At 43.1% G+C, this 22,355-nt stretch overlaps 1 protein-coding gene across 1 annotated transcript in view; it reads right to left on the bottom strand.

Moving 5' to 3' along the window:
• Nucleotides 1-6,432: 6,432 nt before the first annotated feature.
• The window catches only part of LOC146440026 (gamma-aminobutyric acid receptor subunit rho-2), a 37,318-nt gene continuing 21,395 nt past the window's right edge, over nt 6,433-22,355 (bottom strand). Inside the window, exons 4-9 of the mRNA XM_085056358.1 lie at nt 20,812-21,035; nt 17,492-17,574; nt 16,044-16,184; nt 15,665-15,817; nt 14,848-15,044; nt 6,433-10,841 (exon numbers count right to left, since the gene is read on the bottom strand). Coding sequence (XP_084912484.1) covers nt 10,533-10,841; nt 14,848-15,044; nt 15,665-15,817; nt 16,044-16,184; nt 17,492-17,574; nt 20,812-21,035 — 1,107 coding nt within the window. The 3' untranslated portion in view covers nt 6,433-10,532. The remainder of the gene's footprint in view (nt 10,842-14,847; nt 15,045-15,664; nt 15,818-16,043; nt 16,185-17,491; nt 17,575-20,811; nt 21,036-22,355) is intronic.

Below are 22,355 nucleotides of genomic sequence, written 5' to 3'. Positions count from 1 at the left end.
AATTTTCTCTTGGCTATAAATATGACCTGTAATTTCCATTACAGTACATGCAGAGTCATCCATGTGTAAAAAGTGGTTGGATTTTGCTTTGTGCTGAGAAGCATAGATCTGCTCAGGGGCTTGACTGGTAAAAAACAGTGTGTAAAAAAAAGCTCAGAGAGCAGATATTGACCATTTTCTCTGCTCACATTAGTACCCAACCTGCATTGCTTGCATGGCAGCCTGCTGGAAGCCTCCTCTGCACACCCAGGTACTATCAGCTGACAGGCCTTTGGTTGTCCGGGAATTCAGGACATGTATTCCCTGGGCAGAAGCCCCGTGGTGTTTCTTTCCACCACCCTATCTGCCACAGTGTGCAGTTTAGGCTGCAGAGCAGTTTGGGGGTGTTGCATTGGAAGTACATTCCCTCAGTGGTGCTGCTCCTGTCCTACCATCCTCAGCAGCTGGGGAGATGGGAAGCCTGAGGGGCAACATCATGCTTACAGACATGAGAACAGGGCTCCTCCAGGTCCCCTTAACATGGGTGTAGATAAATGGCAAAAACTCTCAGGAGCCATTTAAATAGAAATCTGCAGAGTTCAGCCTCGCTCACATGTACCTTGCTCTGGCTGTGCTGATCAGCTGCAAATTCAATCACCTACTGCGCCTCTTTTGAAGTCTCTGCCTGTGACAGTATCTCTGCCACCAGCCTTTCTCCCTGTTTGAAGTCCTTTGCCTGCACAGAACTTACTTTGTTCTCACACTTCTTACAGATTTAATCTGCTTTCCGCAGCTTGGCATCACTGCAGAAATGCAAGGTGAAACGGAAAAGAGATGAAAGAAAACCCCAGGATCTGAGAGATCCCATTTTACCTGCTGAGCATCCATGCTGCTTAGGAGATATGGGTCTCCTTTGCCTTCTCCTATTCACGTGCCACAAGCTGTGGAGCTTCTCCTGCTTTATGGACATTTGTGTAAGTCAGTATACCATAAAAGAAAAAAAATGCTCAAGTAAAATGGAATCATTCTTGCTTTAAGACATTATTGTAAAATTCCTCAGATCATCAGTAAATTAGTAGGAAGATTCTTATCAGATAATGAATAAAACAAGATGTAGTAAAAAAACAGTCCTCAAAAGTACAAATCATCTTCCTGCATGTTTTATTGTATTTATATCCTTAGGTCACAGGGTAACTATAGTGATTTATCTTTTTAGCTGGTAATTATAGACACTATTTATTGATCTTCTAGGGGATTTAGCTTTTCAGTGAGTTTAGCTTGTGATCCCATGACTTTGGGAGAATATTTCAGACCCTTTGTTGGGGTGAGTGCAAGTGTCTCTGCAAGTTCTTGCCCCTGCAAGGGTGACACTGGCACAGCCTGGAGAGAAGGTGACACCTGCAGAGCAGCCCAGGAACCAGCAGCACCTAAGGCCTCATCTCAGGGAAAGTCTTAAGGGAGTGAGTCAGTGGAATGCCTTGCAGTGAGTCAGTGGAATGCCTTGCTTTCTTGCAAGTGGAAATAGAGGTTCTGAGAGCCTCCTGATGGCTGCGAGGGTGAAAGTCCCTGAGTGTGCATCCACCAGAGCATCAGCTGCCTGGGTCTGGGCAGCTGCACAGTGCCCTGCCAAAACCCCTGCTTAAGCTGCCTTTGACCTCCTGCTTTGCACAGCCCATCTCACAGCCTGGTACAGCTGCACCCCTGCTCCTTGCACCTTCCCAGGGTCACTCCTTTAACACAAACACCCATCGGACAGCCCCAAGCAGCCGTGGCTGAGGTCAGGGAGTCAGCATCACCCCTCCAGCTGTGAGAGCCTTGGTTTGCCCCCACAAGGCCATCTTCTGTATCCCTGGGGCGCAGAGTCCACACAGTGCCCTTCTCCCGCCTCACACCACCTCCTCTGCCACATCTGCATCACCAGGCCATGGTGTAACATATTGTACTCTTTAGAAAACAAGCTCAGCGCTCCTGGAATTAGAATCTGAGTGATGCTGGCTGAATCATAACCTTTAAAAAATAGCAGGTTGGGGGTTTTTTTGTCTGTTTTTCCCGCAGTGGAACAAAGCCGGATTTAAAGGTCTGCTGTGGGTGGATGATTGCAACCCTTGATCCCCAGCCAGAAGCATTACATTACATAAAGAGTTTTTTTCTTCATTAGGAATTAATCTGTGCTAACCAACTGTCAGCTGCTGGTAACGACCATTTATTAACATGCTGCCCTCCCCGGACTAGGGGCATTTAACTGACTTATTACATTAGATGTAATATGAAAATGCACTTATCCGTATCCCAGGCTTTCACGTGGCCCAGCTTTCCTCCTGTCTGCCCACGCGTGTGCTGCTGCAGGGGAGCGAGGGCAGCCAGGCAGGGCAGGGCAGGGCCTGAGCCATCCTGCCTGACCGCAGGGTGTAACCTCAGCTCATCAGGGCCAAGCTGCTAAAAGAGACCTGTCTGTGACAGTCCTGCTTCGGGTTTTCCTGGGGGCATGATTTGCCTCCATGGCAGCAACCAGAGTTTGCAGCAATGCTGTAGGCATTGTATAACCCCTCTACACATTTATGGAATGCATGAGTTCATTGATGGTTAAGTCCTTGGTTTATTCTGCCTGGTGGAAGTTTGTTAAGTGTTCAAAACAAGTCACTTCTGGGCTACTGGGAAATCTTAACAGGTGTCCTGGAAAAGCCAGGGCTATTGTTCATGTTCATTACCACCTCTCTGCAGTACAACGAAACATTAGACATTAGGAAGGAATTCTTTACTGTGAGGGTGGTGAGACACTGGCACAGGTTGCCCAGAGAAGCTGTGGATGCCCCAACCCTGGAGATGTTCAAGGCAAGGTTGGATGGGGCTCTGAGCAACCTGGCCAGGCAGAAGGTGACTCTGCCCATGGTGGGGGAGTTGGAACTATGTGATCTTTGAGGTCTCTTCCAATCCAAACACGTTCTGTGAATGAAGTAAGGCTGTCGTGAGATTTTTCTGTAAACAAACTGGGGGGCTCTGAGGAGGGTCTCAGACAAAGTGGAGGTCACTTTGTCCAGGGAAGTAAAGAGCAGAGGAAACCCAAGTCATATCTGCACAAATTTAGGTACATAAACTTTCCTTCATACCCACAGGGTGTAACAGACCCAGCAAGGGAGATTCAGCTGGGCTACTGGTGAACACTTCCTAATTTCAAGGCTGGTCAATCACTGGTAGAAGCTCTCTGGGGAGCCCTGGCACACACTGAACCCTGGTGCCATGTGTGTGTGCTCTGCCCAGCATTCAGGGACCCAGCTCAGCAGCTTCACCCTCCTTGATCTTCCTGACCCTTGACAAACATTTTTCAGCCTTTTTCTCTCATCTGCAGCTGCCATCAGCCTGTTTCTGGGTGCTTCCTGATCTCCTCTCAGAGAAACATGGATCAGGGTAGACACCACGATGGAGGGGTGTTTGTTTGGCAGCAAGTGGATGTGAAGCCTTTGACTCCATTACCTGCTCTACTGACAGCAGAAGCTGGGGAGGCTGGGATGGGAGACGGGTGAGGTGCTTGAGGTGTTGAGGGACCTCCAGGTTCAGGGAGGCAGCTGGGAAAGGGCACCAGGGGCAGTTTAACACCACAATGCTGAGCCTGGACAGGCAGCTGAGCCTGGAGGCTCATGAGAAATGAACATTAAGGCATTCTGCTCCATACAGACTGAGCCAGAGCCCAGAGACATGCCTTGGAGTGGCCATGAAGCTTTGGGGCAGCCTCTGTACTGGAAATGGATGTGCCTGGAAGCAACTGTGAGCATTTTGGAGCTTAGGTGGCAGCTTAGCAGCATGGGATGGAGAGACTGAGAAATGAAACTCTGGGCCTAAGGCTCATCCTGGGTGGTTGCTCCAGTCCTGGGTGCAGTTGGTCCTCCTGTGAGCTGCCTCCTGGATCTGCACCCATCAGTGTCCAGGCCATGATGCCTCTCACAGCCTTCACTGAGACCTGAAGTGAGGGTAAACCTCAGACTTCTCTTTGAGGCTGCTTCCTCCTCTGTGAAAGCAAACATTTTGATTTTTATTATTTTTACCAGGCTGTTTTACCTCTTCCCAGTTAAAAAAACTACTTCTAATTGTTTAAAACTAATTGTTTTATTGGATTCACATGGTAATGAAATATTAGAGTTTTTATTTGTGAAGCAGCCTTGGTGGTTCCTTCCCTTGGCAGAGCACCAGCACAAAGGTGTTTGGCACTGGAGCTGTTAGTCACTTATTTTCATGACTTTTGTCACCAGCTGAGACGTGGGAAGAATACTGACATTCTGTAATATTTACGTCAGCTGCCAGAGAGCTGAGGAGGAGAAAGCACAAACATTACAGCTGTGATTAAAGAAAAGCTGGAGAACCAAGGAGCAGCTAACGGCTTGGCAAATTACTGCCTTTGGCACAGTCACGCAAATACTTTCCTTTGGGGGGGAGGAGGGCTTTTTTCCTCTTCTTGACTCTTTCCCTACTTTTTCCTCTTTTTTAAGGAAGCCATGTCCTGCTAAGCACTGCATAGCTGCATCTGCAGGAGGGTGGGTAAGGGATGGGGAGAACACTTCAGTGGGAGGCTGAGCATGGGGAAAGCTGATGGGCAGCATTGTTCCTGAGCAGCATCACTGCTGGATACCATCACCACCAGGCAGCTCCAGGCACTCCTGTACAGATTAATGAGGTACAGAATCACACAGAGCTCCTGCCCCAGCCTTACTCTGTGTGAGTGGCAGGGAAGGCTCTTGGCAGGTCAGCAAGTGCCACTTCCATTTAACAGCTCCACTCAAAATTGAGTTGCATCTCCTTTGTCATTTAGAGCCCAAGACCCTGGGACAGACCATTTGACCTCAAGTAATCAGCAGGGCCTCCCATTTCATTCCTTTAATTTGCTTTCTGTGTCATACACCAGCCCTTCTCCAAACAAAGGAGCCCTTTGAAGCAAGAGCTCCTCCTCCTCCTCTTCTTCTCCTAGGTCACCCCTGAGATGAAAGGAAGGTCTGACACGGCAGGATTCTGACAGGAAAATCCTGCAAACAGACACCACCTTTTCAGACCGAGCACCAACCTCCCTCACGGATGAAACACACACAGAGAGCTCTCCCCTCAGCCCCAGAGAAACACTTCTTTCCCTGTGCCACCCTGGGAGCACCTCAGAGCCCTTTGGGGAGAGTCCCTTTGGGGACACTGACCCTGTAAAGACAGTATCTCACAGAGGCACAGAACATGGATCAAGCCCTGAGGAAACGTCCTTTGTCACCTTCCCCAGGGTGGCAGTTTGCATCCATGGCATTATCATGGATGGGGCTGTGGTTAGGGTGATGACCACCTAGGTGGTTAGTGTCTCCAGGTCTGGCCAAGCAGGAGTTTCCTTTCCTCCTCAGAGAGTCTTACAAATTCCTCCCCTCAGCACCACACCTGAATACCTAGCAATATGTGTTAGATGCCTTTATCTGGTGCAAATGATAGGATCTTTCTCATGTGAAGCTTCTTGGAGAGCATCTTTTCTCCCTGCCCAACGGGTGAATAACTCTGCCTTTCCTCTTTTATGGAATGGCAGCACTCCTGAAACTCTAGATGCAAAATGAGCAGTATTTTCACTTGGAGGCTGCTGCAATTACAATCTGTGCAGAACACTGAAGGTCTCCTCCTGTCTGTACCTATAAAAATATGGTCATTATGCACCTTAATAAGAAAGGTTTAAAATTTCATGGTTGAAATGAATTTGGACCCTAATAAAAATCCAGATAAAATGGAAAGAGCCAGAAGGCTAGAGAATTTTACAGCTCTAATGTTCTGTCCCATTTCCCAAAATATATTTGTTCAAGTAATTCAAACTGTCGTTACAATTAACTTGTTCTTTCATTTCCCTCCCTGAATTCCCTCTAAGCTAAACACACAATTTTCTTCTATAAATCTGCGTGACAAGTAGAGCAGTAAAATCTTTCCTTTTTTTTTTTCCACATCGTTTATATGCATTTTGCATGGGTTGAGTTGCCAGGCATTTCTCCTAAGCTAATTTCTATGGTTGCAAGTGCTCATACCCACACTCAGAGACCCCTAAAAGACTTGTGGAAGAAGTCCAATTTGGACGACTGGCCAAAAGGACTCTCCAGCATTTTCTCTAAGGGAGGAAATCTTAAAAATCAGGCATCAAGCTGGATCCTTTGAGCCTTGCCTCCACAGCAGACCCTGCTCAGCCTGGCAGTGGCTCCTGTCCTTCCACAAGAGCCAGATGCCAAAAGCAGCACCTTGCCCCTGCTTGTGCCCAATTTCCCTTGCCACCCTTCTCCCTTCATCTGAAATGATAATTCCTCTGACCAGGAAAGTAATGACCCTGATACATTATTTCAAATATCATTTTTGCAAAGTAATTAATCAGCTTAATGTGAGACTGGATTACATTTTAATTTTAATAGCGCTAAATGCTTGCTGTGTTTTAAATAAATTTTCCAGCTCCTTACATTTCAGCAGGGCAATATCTCACTTAGTGAGGCTGTACCTTGCTGTAATCTCTCCACTGTGGAAATTTGATAGACAATAACCATTATTCAGTGGTTTGGGTATCAGCCTCATCCATGCACATTTATTTTAGTTCCATAGTCTGCATTAGGATAATAGCTGAGATCTGGCAGCTGGGACCTCAGAGAAATTTTATCTTCCACTGGGAAGTGTGGAGGCAATGTTACCAAAGGCACAAAGCAGGAATTAAACGGCAAGTTCTCATCTGTAGTCAAACGGAGATTGAGATACATACCTGTCACTTGATCTTTTGAAAATGTGCCATTAATTGTAAAGCAATTATTAAGCTTTCGTCAGTTGTGGGTTGCAGTTTTCACAAAAGGTCTCCATAGCTTATAACTGTAATTAATGGCTCCCCTTTCCCAAAGAACTTTGCATACTTCAAAGTACTTGCATGCTTCCACTACATTTCTTCCACCTTTTGAGATGGATTTTTCCACCTTTTTTACTTGAAATCAATTACAAATTAGGTGTTTATTCAAATCCTTTGCCCCTGGGTATCAGCTCATAGGTAACAGATTTCCGAACAGAATTAAAATCACATTTTAAGTTTCACACCATGAAATTAACTCTTTTCCACCCTTTCCATCTGTTATTTTATTACCAGGTGTGATTACAGCAATTAGCACAGTGGATTGTACCCATTGCACAAGTTTAGCATCAGCATTTCTTGCATCCCTCTCAACACCTCCTTTTTCAGAAAAAAAAAAAAAAAGAGAAAACCCATATTTTTTACCAATATCTCATTTCTTAGCCCATGGCTGACAATAAGAGCCTTTTTTCCACTCCACATAGTAAGTTTCCTGGGCATAATAAATGGTAATGTACATACAATATATTGCAATTTCACATATGTACACTATTTAACAAAAGTACATGTCTCAGTGTCTTCCTTTTGTTATACATTATGACTGCATACTCATTATATATATGTGCACATATCTATATAGTTGCTTTTTTTCAAAGACATGATTTGGTTAGAAGTAAAAGTACAATGGACCCAGACATAGAATGAGTGGAGCTGACATTTTCTCCTTTGCATTAGGAACAGGTTGTCCAGAGAAGGCATTTTCATCAGTGACCTCAATTTGCCCAAATCTCATGTGCACTTCTGAAAATCCTGTCTTTGGTAGGTTCTTTGTCCAGCTGCTCAGTGCTTCACAGAATTGGGCTGTATCCATCAAAGAGTATTCAGAGCCCAGCTTCAGGCACTCTCTCTCAAAACATGGGTTGGATCTGGCAACTGGAAGTTAGACAGTGCTCATGGAGTCTCTTTTAATCCAGGCGAAATCAAAGGTAAAGTACACTGCCAATACCACTCTTCAAATATTTGTTCTAGCTTCATGCCTAGCCACTCTCCTCTGAATAAACAGAAAAGTACAACTCATAATGCTGACTGAAGGAGAAGTCTTGGCTTTATCTGCATCTGTACTTTTCATTTATTGTTTTAATGAATAATAAGCTTAAGTAGTGACTAAGATAGAGGAGGATTTTTTTTTCTGCTTTAATGGAAAAATACCCTCTTGATGGTTTTATAGGCTGGCAAAACCAGACATCAATCTCTATCAGTTATGTACACATACAAATAAAATAAAAGGAAGGTATCCTCTCCAAAAGATGCTTATGAGACATTAAAACTACTGACAACTTTAGTACAAAGACAAGAGGACCTAAAGGACTGTCCTTGTCATCACATAACTTCTAAGGGAACAGGAGGTGTAATAAAAACAAACAGCAAAGTAAAGCACTAGGACTTCCTGGGTTTTGCATGCCAGAAGGCATTATTCATGGACAGCACTCACATTTTTGGCTGTCTGTCTACATTTATCCCTGGTATAATATCATTGTAATGCAGGGGAGTTTTAAAAGCATCATAAGGCAGGAGAGATACCTACTTTCTTCCAGCTGGACTGGTTCAGAGGATGCATTTGAAGAACTCATTGGTGACTAATGCAGAATTGGATTCCCACTGGGTGACCTGCTCAAAAATCATAAGCATGCCCCACAGAGGTGCTAGCTAAGCATGTTGAGCCCCTCGGCACCTTATGAGGTAGGTAAATCTCTCTTTCTAGAAAGTGCTTCTCACTTTCTAGATGGAGGAGCTGAGGCACTGAGAGGTTAAATGGCATGTGCCGTGGGTCATGCAGACTGGCAAAGCAGGGTGGCACAGGAACCGAGTTTCTCACTCCCTGCACTCTCTGGTGACTTCATGGTGCAGTTCTGCTGCCTTTCCTCAGCAAAAGTCCTTTTGCTGCACTGTCCTGCTGCCAGCTGGGACACTGGGACACTGGTTCCTAATGCAGATGCTAATGCAGAAGAATGCACCATTATGCCCAGGCTTTAACCTCTCAAAAAATGAGTGGTCTATTTCCTTAATATTTTTTGTGTCTTTCCTGTAGTGATCTCCACCAGTCAATGTGAGAAGTATCCAGGTTTCAGCTCCATGAACAAGTAGTGGTAAATGCACTGACCTGGTGGCTCAGGAGACGAGGGGCAGGCTGGGGTACAGGGCAATCCTGCCCCTCAGACACTGTCCTTCCTCTTCTAGCCAGCATTTCCAGGGCTGTGTTTTCTTACTTTTATGACCAGACAGAACTCCATTCATGTCAATTATTAACATGGTTGATTAAAGGGGAACATAGTTGTTAGTTTTAGCTTCTCTCATCAATTTTGTTTCCACCAAATCGGTGTCATCATCAGCTTGACTTAGGCAGTAATATTTGGAGCACAAGGGAAAACCTGGATATTCCTGACAGCCAAGAGCTGACATTTCTCTGCCACCTTCTACATCCCCTGAGATTTAGGACGTAAGAATTTCTACTATGATAAGCAGAAATTTAATGTGCCAACAAATAGTTGTGGTTACATCAGTATTTTTGTTTGCTTTTTTTGCATTCTAACCTCTGTCCTGGCTCTTCACACTTCAGTCTCTGCCCCCACTGCTTAGTTTCAGCTTGGTAAAAATGTGTTTTGATGTACATAATCTCCACAACAGCCAAAAAGTCATGGTGTTTTCTTAAAATAAGGAGCACACAAACCTGAGCATTGCTGTCTTGTCGCTATCATGTTTCTACATTTGGGTTTTGCTGTCAGCATTGTTAGCAAAGGAAAGGGAGATGTCATGGGATGGGAAAAGAACTGCCAAGCACATAAGCTTGTTACAATGCTGTGCAGCAGCTTCAAAGGACTTACATTGACCTTGGACCCACAGTATTATTCTTGGCTATTTAATCTCTGACATGCCTCTGTTTCTGCAGAGAGGTTCTGGCAGACATGTATCCTTTTGATCCCAAATGCCTGAACAGAAGGACATTGTGTTGATTGGGGCAGGCACATTGGGATAAACAGGTTGTTTGTGGGCTGCACTTTGTAATCTGGAAAAAAACCCCACCAATTCAAACATACCACCTGTCCTCTGTAACCAGCCCAGCTAATCCTGGCCAGTCAGCTGTCCTAATGGTATTGATGAAAGTCCTATCCAGAGAGAAAGCAGAATCTGTACCCTCAAAGGAAGCGTTCTTCACAAAACAATAGGAAAAAAAATATGTTTCATATGCCAAAGGAAAAAAAAAAATTGCTCAAAAGCAGAGATTTTGTAAAGGGAAGTGCTCATTCAAGTTTCCTTACAGGAGATGCACTGTCCAGACCTCCCCATGCAAGTTGCATTTATCTAATTCCTTGCAGCTCACATGAGCACTGTCTTTGGCTGTCCATTGCACAGCAGGCACCACCAGCGTGGCCAGCCCCAGACGAGCGTCCAGCACGTTTGGGGTGTGTGGTGGACATGTATTTTCAAGTATGAGAAATGGCATGTGTCATAAAGCAAACGGGAGCAGGGGTGTGGGCTGGAAATCAACCAGCACAGCAAGCTTCTCCATGAGGCCTGTGCATGGAGTTGCCTCCTGGAGGATGTGTCCTCCCCTTTATCCTTCAAAGAAGCAATAAAATAATCAGGTTTCTGGCTTTGTGTCCAGATTAGACCAAAAAAGTACCAGCAAAAGAGTGTTTTGTAGATGTCTACTGGTTTAGTCACTGCTGTGCCAGCATGCTTAGCTAAAGACAGACCAATATATCAAATTAAAAAATATATATGTGCCTGGGAATATTATTCTTGAGTATTTATCAATTGCATGAGTGTTCTGGATGATGCGCAAGCCCACATGGCCCTTCAGGCCTCTCTTCCTTGATGAATTAGAGTCATTGCTCATAGCTAAATGCACAACCATCTTTTCTTGTTTTTCTTCCTCTGGTACCATCTGGTTTCTTGTATATCCTGCCAGGCTGTTGGCATCAGATTCACTGTAGTTTCCATCCAGCATCATAGTTTTCGAGTGAGGTATTCCACACGAACATGAAAACTAGGGACATGAACAAGAAATATAGCTGAACATTGGAAAAGCATGTAAGCAACAGAAATTATGCCTTTCTATTAACAGACAGCTTGTGAACAGTTGAGTTTCAAATTTTGATTGAGATATTTTAAGTTTCTCTTTGAACAAAAACCAACATTTTGCTTGTTTTCTAAAGGAAGGGATAGGGTTTATCTCCACTGCTTGGACAAGCAGCTTCAGAAAATATTAGAAAAATGCTTTAGCAGACATAAAGTCTAAGCAAAAGGTCTTCTTAGCTAGCTGTTTTTCAGCCTTACCATCTTGAGATTCCTTATTTTTCATTCTTTGTGTTTATAAATTGTCATGGACAAGATGCAGTTTAATCTGTGGAAATGGCTTATCCAGTAGATGTTACAGAAAGAAAAGGGCCAAGTTCTTGTCATACAGATACACATGTTTTCTTCATAAATCTGATTTTATGAAGCCTAATGTAAAATCCCAGCACTGCTGGACTCAACTTGCATTGACTTCAGCAGCATCATCATGTATCCCACAAGTCTAAAAAAATCCAATGAATACAGATAGAATTTTGAATAGGAAATGCAGTCTTCTACCATTCAAAACCTTCAGTTTTCCTATCCCAGCAGTATGGATTATGCATTTGCATGCAATTAAAATGGACTCCAAAACCTTTCTGCCAGGAGTTCCTATCTCTGACTTCCCACAGACCAATTTCCTTAACCAATAATAATTTGCACCCAATTCCCTCCTCCACCAGCTTTGATGTGTGGGTTTTCCAAGAGCTTGTTTTCAAGGATATGTTCAGCTAAAATAAATGTATATATCTGAATTGTATATATATGAATATATGTATATACAACAACATATAACATTCAGGATGCCATTGGAAAGCCCTGCAGTCAAGGCTTTTTCTTCATTATTTAACCAATAGATCACATTGCTTATTGAAAACCTTAAAATTCACTCAAGGATTGTGTTCTGTATTCTTGGCATAACCAAAAGATTTGGTATCAGCAGGTTATGTTCAGAAAAACATGACAAATTAGTAGCCCACTTTCTTTACTTTTTTTTGAGCACTCCATGAGTAAAACTGAACATCAATTGGGTTTTAAGACATGTTTTATTCTAAGCAGGCACATTTAAAAACCCCAAACCCCAAAACCAGAAAACACTAACACCAAAATAAAAATAGAGTGAAGCTCTCCAAGAAGGACTCTTGTGGTTTAAGCACATCTGACTTTAAAGCATCATGCAGCCACTCACTCAACCAACCCTCCCCCTGAACTCTGGAGGGATGGGGAGGAGAACCAAAAGTAAAACTTGTACATTGAGATAAGAAGAGTTTAATAATTGAAATGTGTTCTATGGTGAGGAATATGCCTTTGGTCAGCTTTGGTCACCTGTCCTGGTCATGCTCCTTCCCAGGCTTTTTTGTTTATCTCCTCAATGGCAGAGCATGAGACACAAAAGCATCCCTGACTCAGGATAAACACGACTTAGCAACAACATCAGTGTGTTACATTATTCTCACATTGAATTCAAAACACAGCACTGTACCAGTTACTGAAAAGAAACTAACTCTGTGCCAGCCAAAACCAGAATAATACCAAACAACAGGAAAACACAGGGGAGAATTACACATCAGGCTCTTTATCATGAACTGACAGGTCCAGGAGGTGGTGTCTCTGTGTGAGGGACAGCAGTGACAATAACAAGCTAATTGCTGCAGGACTCAGCAGAGAAAGCAATTTTGCAGATTTACTGTCAGCCCCTAGGTCAAATTACAGTTCCCATGGCTTCATGCACTCATGATGAGTCATCTCTATGGGCAAGGGAGCCTGACGTGCTAGAAACCCACCTCCAGAGAGCTCAGAATTACACTCATCCTCACATAGGCTCATTCACACAGAGGTGAGCTACATAATTTCACCTTGCAGAACTTTTAGCCTAAGTCTACAATAATAATTCAAACACTGCCCAAGAGCCTCCTTGGGTATGGGAATGCAGCTGACAATACTATTAGACTGTAAGACTCGTGTCTGGCCTGAATTTTGTCCAGCCCAGCAAGCACTGAAAAATTCCCAGGCATGGGCTGGGAATAAGCATGGGGCCACAGACATTTTGCCTCATGTATTTCACAGAAGCTCCTGTGATCTTGAGGGAGAGAAGGTTTAGTTTTAGATACTGCATGCCTTTGTCCCAGGCACATTTAGTTTCTTAATGTAGACATAAAATAGAGCTGTTCTCTGGAGAACCTTACATGTTTGTACTAGGATTTTTTTGGTCTTTCATAGGGGAGCAGCACTGGATGACAAGGTCTACATTTACTATGAGAAATATCTCTTCTGCTTCTTCAAGGGCTTCTTCCTCAAATAATGCTGTTTATTATTTCTGTTCCTATTTCCCCTACTGAGGATTAATATCATCACATGTTGAAGACTGAGTAGAATATTTTCCCTTGTGTAGTAAAAAGGCATTTGCTGAATATAGAATTCAATGTACAAGAGTTAATAAAGGGTAGATTTAGGATATAAATAACAAGCTACAGCATCACTGGATGTGAGAAAATATTCCAGGAAACTTAGCAGAAAATTCACAAACCCTCTCAAGTTCATTTCATCCCTCCAGTACAGTTAAAAATAAAGGAGAAGAATTTTCGTTTAAAAAAAAATACAGGTTTATTCTAGGCAAGTCAAACCTAGCAAGGATGTTTCTTGTTATTTCCCATGACCTGTAACGATGCCATATTCTTTGGACATGGCATGCCTGAGCAGAGCTGGCTAAAATGCCACAGACCACATGCAGCAAGTCAGACACCCCTGAGTCACTGTGCTTGCTCAGGACTTCTCTACTTTGTGTTGCAGAGAATTGCTGGGCCCCAGGTGGGGACTGGGAGGGGCAAAGATAAATTAAGATACTCAGGACCTGTTCAGGTAGCTTTCCAGAAGCATAATACTGTTTAGAAGGCCTTGGAGAGAGGTAAAATTTCATCACAGAAATCTAGCAGACTTATCCAATAGGCTTTTTAATATATATATAATTATATATTTTAAGGTATGTCAACTGGGAAAGGTGCAGGGCTGTTAGATGGTTTATGCTGTACTTCAAGGAAGTCATAGGTAAAGGAGACAGAGAAGGACATGCAAAACCAAAAGGGTAGTTCAGAGAGGGAAGTATCATGCTTAAATTATATGAAAGATGATGTCTGCATTGGCATTTTCAACAGGCTTATACAAATTTCTCCAGGACTCAAAGACAGTAAGTTACCAATATTACCAGAAGACTAATGCGAGGAGTTCTTACTGGGAAGAAAGAAACTGTAAAATATGGTGATGTTCTGGGTGTATGGGGACCAAAAACATTTGGTCCCAAGCTCTAGTGTTCAAAAGGCAATGGTCCTTTGTTTAATCACAAAGAAGGGCTGACAGGTCTGTAAGATATTTCAGGGGATCTCTAGTCCAATGTCCTGTTCACAGCAGAGCCAAGCTGCTCAGGACTGTATCTGGTCAGGTCTTGAAACACTCCAGGGATGCAGGATAAGACCTTTCATAGTATATCAAAAAGTACAAGCACAAACTTGGCTGACTGTGCTTGGTAATGGAGAGCACCTCTGTTATTACATCCATTAAATCCAGTTTCCAGAGTAAATCTGCCTATAGAGGGAGGAAATTGTTTTGCTCCAAATAACACCTTTAGCTTACTAAAGAAATTGTGGCAGCTGCAATGAAGTATCAGATTTTATACTTTCCCCTCTTGCCCCTCTTTCCTCACAGTTCCAAGTTGCAGTGTTTGCCAGTTCAGATCACACTGTCTTTTCTGATGTTACTATGAAGAGCTGTAAGATCAAATCCTATTTTACTGTGTTAGCAATTCAGCCTGAGGTGGGTCTAAACAGACCCAATTACACACATGGTTGTCAGTGTTTTCCCATTAACAGACAGTCAATATAAAGATCAGCTCAGCTGTAAGGAAAAAAAAAAGGAATAAATGGATGAAGTAAAGTTTTTCTCACCCTCTCCCGCAGTTTCCTCTCCTTCCGCTCCTGCACCGTTGTCAGGTAATTCACAGCTGCGTATTCCAACACCGAGAGGAAGACAAACACAAAACTGACCCACAGGTAAATGTCCACTGCTTTGATGTAGGAAACACGAGGCATGGAGGCATTCACCCCAGTGATGATTGTGGACATGGTCAGCACGGTGGTAATCCCTGGAAAGAACCAAGAGAAAGAAATGTTATTGACTGATAAAGTCCATAAGTTTTTTTGTCTTTGGAAAAACAGAAATCATGGTCTACATGATGCTCTAAAAGATCGTCAGTATGAAATAAATGCATGTTAAGTATCTCTTCTGCCAATGCAGAACTGTTACCCTGCCTACGTTTTTATGCTCATGATAGGTTGAGTTTTGAGAAGCAATGGAGCAGTCAACATTTTGCATTTAACCAATAGGATTTAACTCCCTCCTTAACCTTCAGGGTTTAAATACAATGCTGTTAAAGCACATTTATAATACACCTAATCCTAAAGTCAGGTCTGCTCAGACCAGTGGTGACAAGGACTCCTGTTCCCTAGCTGTACCAATCTGTGTTGCAGCTTCATTTCTAAAACCCCAGCACTTTCTGTCCCGAGATACATATACGTGAGGAAGACTGCTAAGTGATGAAGGACTTAGGACAAACTGCAAGGTATACATTATATTAATCATCACATAAAACCACCATTCACTTGCACAATATCTTTAACCATCAAAATGAACAGTCCCCTTTCCTGCCAAACTTTCACATTCAAAGCTTTTCACGTGGCCATGGCTTGTTGCAGTTGTTCTCACCCAAAGAGACTCTGGCAGGAACTGCTCGTCGGTCAATCCAGAAGGACACCCAGGACAACATGACCATGAGAGTGGCAGGGAAGTAGGTTTGGAGCAAGAAGAAAAAGATGTGTCGGCGTAAAGTGAAATTTATATAGAGTCGGTTGTACCAACCTTTGAGAGACGAGGAAAGACAGAATCAGTGGAAACACCCCAGACAGTAGGTACAGAGAGACAAGATCTTTCTCTTGTTCTTTTATTTCTAACACTAGTGAAAAAAGAAACTGAGCTTTCAGACTGTGAAGACTACCTTTCAATGACATAATCCCAAGAGTCACCTCACAAGCAGTTAATACAGCATTAGGTTTAGCAATAGAATGAAATCAAAAAAGGCCAATACCCGTGCTACTGTAGAAAGCCAGTCTCGATGTAGTGTGGAATTTTTGTATCAAAAACTGAGACAAAGAAATCTTTTCGTCCGTTTTCAGAGATTCATTCCCATTTTTCCAATACAGCATCAGATCTTCATCAGTGTAAGCATCTTAGGAAAAGAAATACAGTGTGATGTGATTTTAGCTTAGAGGTTCAACAAAAGTTAATACATCTGGTCTTTGGCATGAATGAATGCCACAAATCACTTTGTCAACAGCAAGGGAGTTCAAAAGATCTTGTCATATAATATACCATGACAACAACAAAAATCCAGGTCATCCTGATTCAAGAAAACAAATACTCTTTTTACTCCCCATTGAAATGACAGCTAGAATGCTACTCCTTTGAAATCACAGATCGAAAATAATCAAGTTATTGCTAACAGAGAGTAAACATCTTGGGAAATAATAATGGGTAAGACACCTTAATTTAGAGGAAGGATGAAGCATGGACACTTCAGACAATCTTAGAATGATAAAAGTGAAAAGGACAGGTGAGATATGAAGCAAAAGCCCAGAAATATGCTAAAAGGGTAAATTAAAAACTTGCAGAATTTGTGCACTAAGTAACAGGAACGGGGAATGATAAGTGGGTTATCAAGATAGTCAGGGACTGAAACACATAGCATAAGATAAGAGGCTGGGGGAGCAGGGTGTGTTCATCTGGGAGAAGAGCAGTCTGTGGTGGGGTCCAGCTGCTGTCCTGCTGACAGTCATGGAGAAAGTGGCAGATGCTTTGACAAACCAGATAACAAAAGGACAAGAGGCAAGGGATGCAAGTCTCAGCAAAGGATTGTTTTCAAGCAGGCAAAAGGAAACATTTTCAGGATCAGGGCTGTCAAATACTTGAGCAGGTTGCACAGAAAAGCAGAAAAGCTGTGGAGCCTGAATTACCTCACTCAAAACCCAACTTGACACAGCCCCAAGCAAGCCATTATAAAGAACTCCCTGCTCTCAGCAGGGTATTGGAGCAGCTGACCTCAAGGTCAATGAAAAGTATCCTCTGATTCTTTGATTCTGTTTTTTGCAGAGGAACATTCAGTTAAATAGCTGGGAGGACCTCAAAACAACTACATGTTAGCCTTGTAATACACTGGAGAAAGTCTACAGAAAATCTTACAGTTCACTTTACTTTCCCCACAGAACAACTCCTTCCCAAAGAAGCTGAGCCCAGATCACAGTGTTGCAGGATCAGGATTATGTCATAGCATGTCTTCCTTGCAAATTCCTGTCTTGCAGCATAAGGGCTAAATACACAGTACTGCTGAGTCAATAGAATGACTGTTAGTAACTCTGATCAACTATTTTTTCAGGCTCTAAAATGGACAGGATTCTGAAACATGTCCAGTGAAATGTTTCTGCAGCCAGCCATGGAGCTGGGTAGAACTATCTAGCTAGAAACACAGATACAACATACAGCTTTCCAGCTCCAGAGAACATGTCTGAGAGTCCAGGGGGAAGTGGCTGAAGTCCATGTTGCACATTGCTGTCACTGTGACCCTAGAATTCAAAAATGAGAAAAACTGGTTTATATGAGGAGCAGTCAAGCAAGAATGTCATGGCAGATAATTATCCTGCAGTTTTAATGCCAGAAATTATGCATGATGTTAGCAAAAAATCCACAGAAATAATGCCTACCAATTCTCCAAGTTCAATGCAGATGGATTATACACAGAAACTCCAAAGAAAAATGTAATTTCAATATCTATCACAGAGCTAAAGCACTGTCTTGGACATTACTGTTATACTAATGTCAGTACAGATATTTCCATTCTGTTTTATATCCCACTATTTCCCTACAAGACTACAACATAAAGTAACTTCACCATTTCTATTTGAAGATTCCCTTTTGTGCAGTTTTGATTAAGGTTTCCTCATTTCCCCCGTTGGTCTGTTCCTTCCACAGTCACCCCCAGAATGACCCAAGCCTGAGGAATATGACCATCCTTATTGCAAGCCACAAAATTCCTCTAGTGCATGTATTATTAAGGCAAAAGCAGTGTTTTACAGAGCTCTCAATAAACCCTTTTAATCTGAGGGGTGTACTTCTGGGGCAGGGGAGGTAAAATGGGTGCAGCTGATTTTCAGCAAGTGAGATTTGCTTCTGTTAAGTTTGTGTCTTAGCTAAAGAGCTGCAGCAATCACAGCCCCAGTTTTTAAACTAGTCCAGTTGTGCACAACGTTACATAAGAAATTTTCCAGTGGGTCAGTGAACTTTCTCTTGCAGATGGATTTGCAGCGGAGCTCCCGATTTAGGAGGAGCAAATCAGCTGTGACTCATCGTTTCAGAGGCCAACTTACGTTGGCTGTGACCATTACCTAGATTCATTGCCGACGTTGATAAAGAACTTTTCTTCTGTTCCAGGGATTGTGATCCAAATCCTACCCTGACCTACACACTCATCACCCCTGAAAGGCACATGCTGTTCATTTTGATTATAAACCAGAGCTAAATTTTGCCATATGAGCAAAATTTAAAGAATGCTTTTGGGGATATGTTCTAGAAGGTATCCTGCAACAATGATCTGTCATAGTTGCATGTATAATTCAGTGTCATTACAATCTGTTATTTTCTTTCCTTGGCATCACCTGAACTGTGGCACAACCTGTGGTCAATAACAGTTTGTTAGTCAGGGACAGCACAGAAACTTGTCTCCTCAATATGATATTCCTCAATTAGATTGCAGTGTCCAGGTGGCTTTGGAAGCCTAGGGCCCAAAACAGGAATGAAATGTCCCTCAGTCCAGGGTCAACCCCATGCAGATATCTCAAGACATCAGAGGGCATTTCCAGCACCACTGTTTTATCAGCTGGATCTAAACACTACCAGGCCCAAATACCATGGAGATTTTCTTTCTCCTTGGATTTTACATATCAAATTATCAATTTAACTCTTGTGGAATCAGCTATGGTTAACTCACAGACTTCTCTCTGGTGGGTAACACTAAAAAGTCACATCACCTCCTCAACAGATCACAGAATCAAACTTTATAAACAACCTTTCCTAGTTTTTGAAAATCACTTTACCATAGCTGAAGCAAGTAAGTTCCAGCAAGATCCTAGAACAGAAATCCTTGGCTACAAAACATTCAAAGGTCACTGTACACTGAGAGCATGATTTATGTCCTGGGGAAATATCCTTTTGTTTGGGCTCTTGAGCTTTTCTCCTCTGGCAGTTTGCTTTTCTCCACATCTCTTTTTTCACTCTTCTAAAGGAAATAAAATCTGCTGGGATGCTGATGTGAGCAGCCATAAAGGTGGCTTGGTTAGAAGGGGAAACTACTGAGCAAAAAAACTGTCTGCTGAAAAACATGGGCAGAGAAAGGCCTGCCAGCCTGGAAACAAGACAAATCCTTGAGAAGCACAGCTGGCCTCTTTGATGTGCAGATAGGGTACCTAGAAACCGGAGACATCCTGAAATACCACCAAGAACTGCCCAAAAAAAAGTTACTGTAAAGGCAATTTATTGCCAGAAAAGGTAGCAACTGATCTTGAAAATAAAAAAGGGTCTGAGAGAACAGAAAATATCATTATCTATTGGCTGTCATTGGTGAAAAATAGAAATTACCAGCATATATTGCCTGTTCAAAGTGGTGGTGTCCTACACCCTCTTATCTCTCTGGATATAAGGAGGACATAATTTTTATCCTAAACGAAGCCTTCCTCAGCGAACTTCCCATCCTGCACTTACTTTCCTATTCCTTAGCACACTGAATTCAGTGCATGAACTTTCTACCACGTCTTGGACACCCTCCAGGGACACCTGGCTGATTACAGACCCTATGACTCAGAGCATCTCTGAAATGAGTCTCTGCTGTCTCGTTGGTCCCCTCTGAGCCCACTTTGGAGGCTGTTTCAGTTTGTCCTTCCATCACTTGGGTAGTTTGATTGCTTGATGGTGGCATCACTTGATACCAGCACTATACCCTGGTTAGTTATTGGCTGTTGCCACATGATTAAGGGATGCTAAATTATTGATTGCTGATAGTAATTTGCAATAGCATGATAGGTATATATTGTCACTTTATTAATCATAGGTACAGTTGCCAGTGGTAATTTTGTGGTAGTTTACTTGCTAGTGGTGATATTTGTGGTATTTTTGATAATCTGTAATAAGGTAGAGAAGTTTAGGGGATTAAGCCTCCATGTCCTTGTGTATTACAGAATCCTGCAAACCCTCAGTCACGATCCATGGCATGATCCACCCACAGGATGGGTAACCCTCCAGGTCATGACAGACATCCCTCAGCATTCTTCCAGCCAACAAATCTACTAGAAAACCAGGATGTCTTTAATACTGCCATTTCAGCTTCAACAAACTGAAACATTTCCATCAACAGAAAAACACCACAACTAACAAAAAATATTCTAGACAAACAAGAAGGAAAATAGGATAATTATAGAGGTCACCATCTGGTATAACAGCAGCTTCCAGTTTAATCACACACTGACCCTGGGATGAACATTCCTGCTTGACTAAGCCCTCCACTGACTGCAAAGAGTTGGGGGCATGCTTCCCCCAGGAGGAGATTATCCGGTTACTGCCCACAGCATGGTTTCTCAGAGTTTCCTGCAAAGCATTGTGTACTGGACATTCTTGGAAACAGGGCTCTGCATCAGCAGTGGGAGTAGCAGGATTGGCAATAGCAATCCTGGTGATCACCAGAGTCAAGCCTAGAGTAAAACTGGCAGCAAACACCCAGGGGATGCTCAGAGGCAGCAGGGCTGCTCCCTTACCTCATGCTGTAGAGAACATGCCCATCAGGGAACACTCGCAGCATGATGTTGTCTGTGGTGGTGTCATGAATGAAGGACCTCTTGGAATGCACGAAGAAGACATCAGGGACCCAGATCTTCTTCACCAGCCTGCCGTCAAAGGTCATGCTCTTGTTGTTGGTGCTGGGAAATGAGAGACGCTCATCCTTCCAGTAGTGCCTTAAGTACAAGGTCATAGTAAAATCCTTCAAGAAAAGGAAGAGAACCAAAAAAAGAGAGGAGTCTGTCAGTGCTGCACTCTACAGCTAGCACATACCACAAAGAAAACTCACTCCCACCAGGTAGATGAAATCTCTCCACTCTCAACTCTTGATTTTTTCCTAGGTCAATGCTCTCAGTGAATAGATTTTCCTGACAAAATAATTTCAGCCAAAACAAAGAATAACCATCTAATGGATTTATTACACTACCCAGTAATGTTCAGTCCCAAATGGGATATAAATACAAGCCAAGAGAAGCAACGCCCTGCAGAAACAATTCTTCAATTCTGGCAAAATTATCTCACAGTATTATGGTAGCAAAAGGATGATCAAGAGGAAAAACTTTGAAAGTCAGCTTAATGGTCAGGTTAAAAACTAAGCAATTTATGACCCAAAATAATTATTGCAAATAGCAACCAAGTAAGGGTACTGTATTTCCTACCACATAAATATGTAAATAAATTTCCCTTTTAGGCTTCTTCAGGGAGCAGGAGCTTCAGTCACATAAAGGAAAACATCTGTTTGTTGATCCCAACCTGGCAGCTGCTGCTTTTAGAGCTGAATCTACTTTCTCATGCTGAGAGATCAAACACACTTCTTTCCTTTATATTCCCAATTAAGCAAGTGGTTATGGGAGCTGCAGCTGCCAAGCCTGAGCAGGCAGCAACACAGGCCAGGGTTTCTCCCTAACCTTGTGGCAACCACTTTCTGAAATCACAACCAATCCATTTGGTGACAGTGACAATCAGTTACCCTGGCTCTCTGCTTTAAAGGGCTGTCTCACAATAGCCTTGCATTGCCAGTAGGTTTTTCATTAGTTTGTCAAAGAAGGCTCTAGTGCCAGTCCTCACCTTGCTGCCCTGCACGGTACAGAGTTGGCCAGACACCTCCTTCTCTGACCATGGCAGAGACTGGCCAGGGGGACACTTCTGCCCACCCACCTGCATGTCCCCAGCTTATCAGACTGCTGCCAGGCTCCCTCACTACTCCTCCCAGAGGTGCTGCCAGATCCTGTTCCTTACTGGGCACAGGACACTGGCCACCTTCCCCTTACAGCTATAGTCCCAAACCAACAATTTCAGCAGCTACTGCCACTGGCAGAGCTTAGGTTGTAACCTGGCTGGAAGAGTCAGCCTCAGTGGCTGGGCATCAAGCTCATCAGTTTGACCAGAGCTGGGAGAAAGGAAGGCAAGGAAGAGGCACACTTGCTGCTTTCTTACGACTCAGTGCAAGTTAGCAAGTTGCTGGTAACCTATTCAGGGTTACCAGTTGCCTGGCCATGACATGAGATAGAGGGACATGGGG

Source organism: Lichenostomus cassidix, chromosome 3 (genome assembly GCF_008360975.1).
Source record: "Lichenostomus cassidix isolate B80296 chromosome 3, HeHo_3.0, whole genome shotgun sequence".
Taxonomy (NCBI): Eukaryota; Metazoa; Chordata; class Aves; order Passeriformes; family Meliphagidae; genus Lichenostomus; species Lichenostomus cassidix.
The sequence above is the reverse complement of the archived record's forward strand: the minus strand, read 5'-3'. Positions and strand labels throughout refer to the sequence as shown.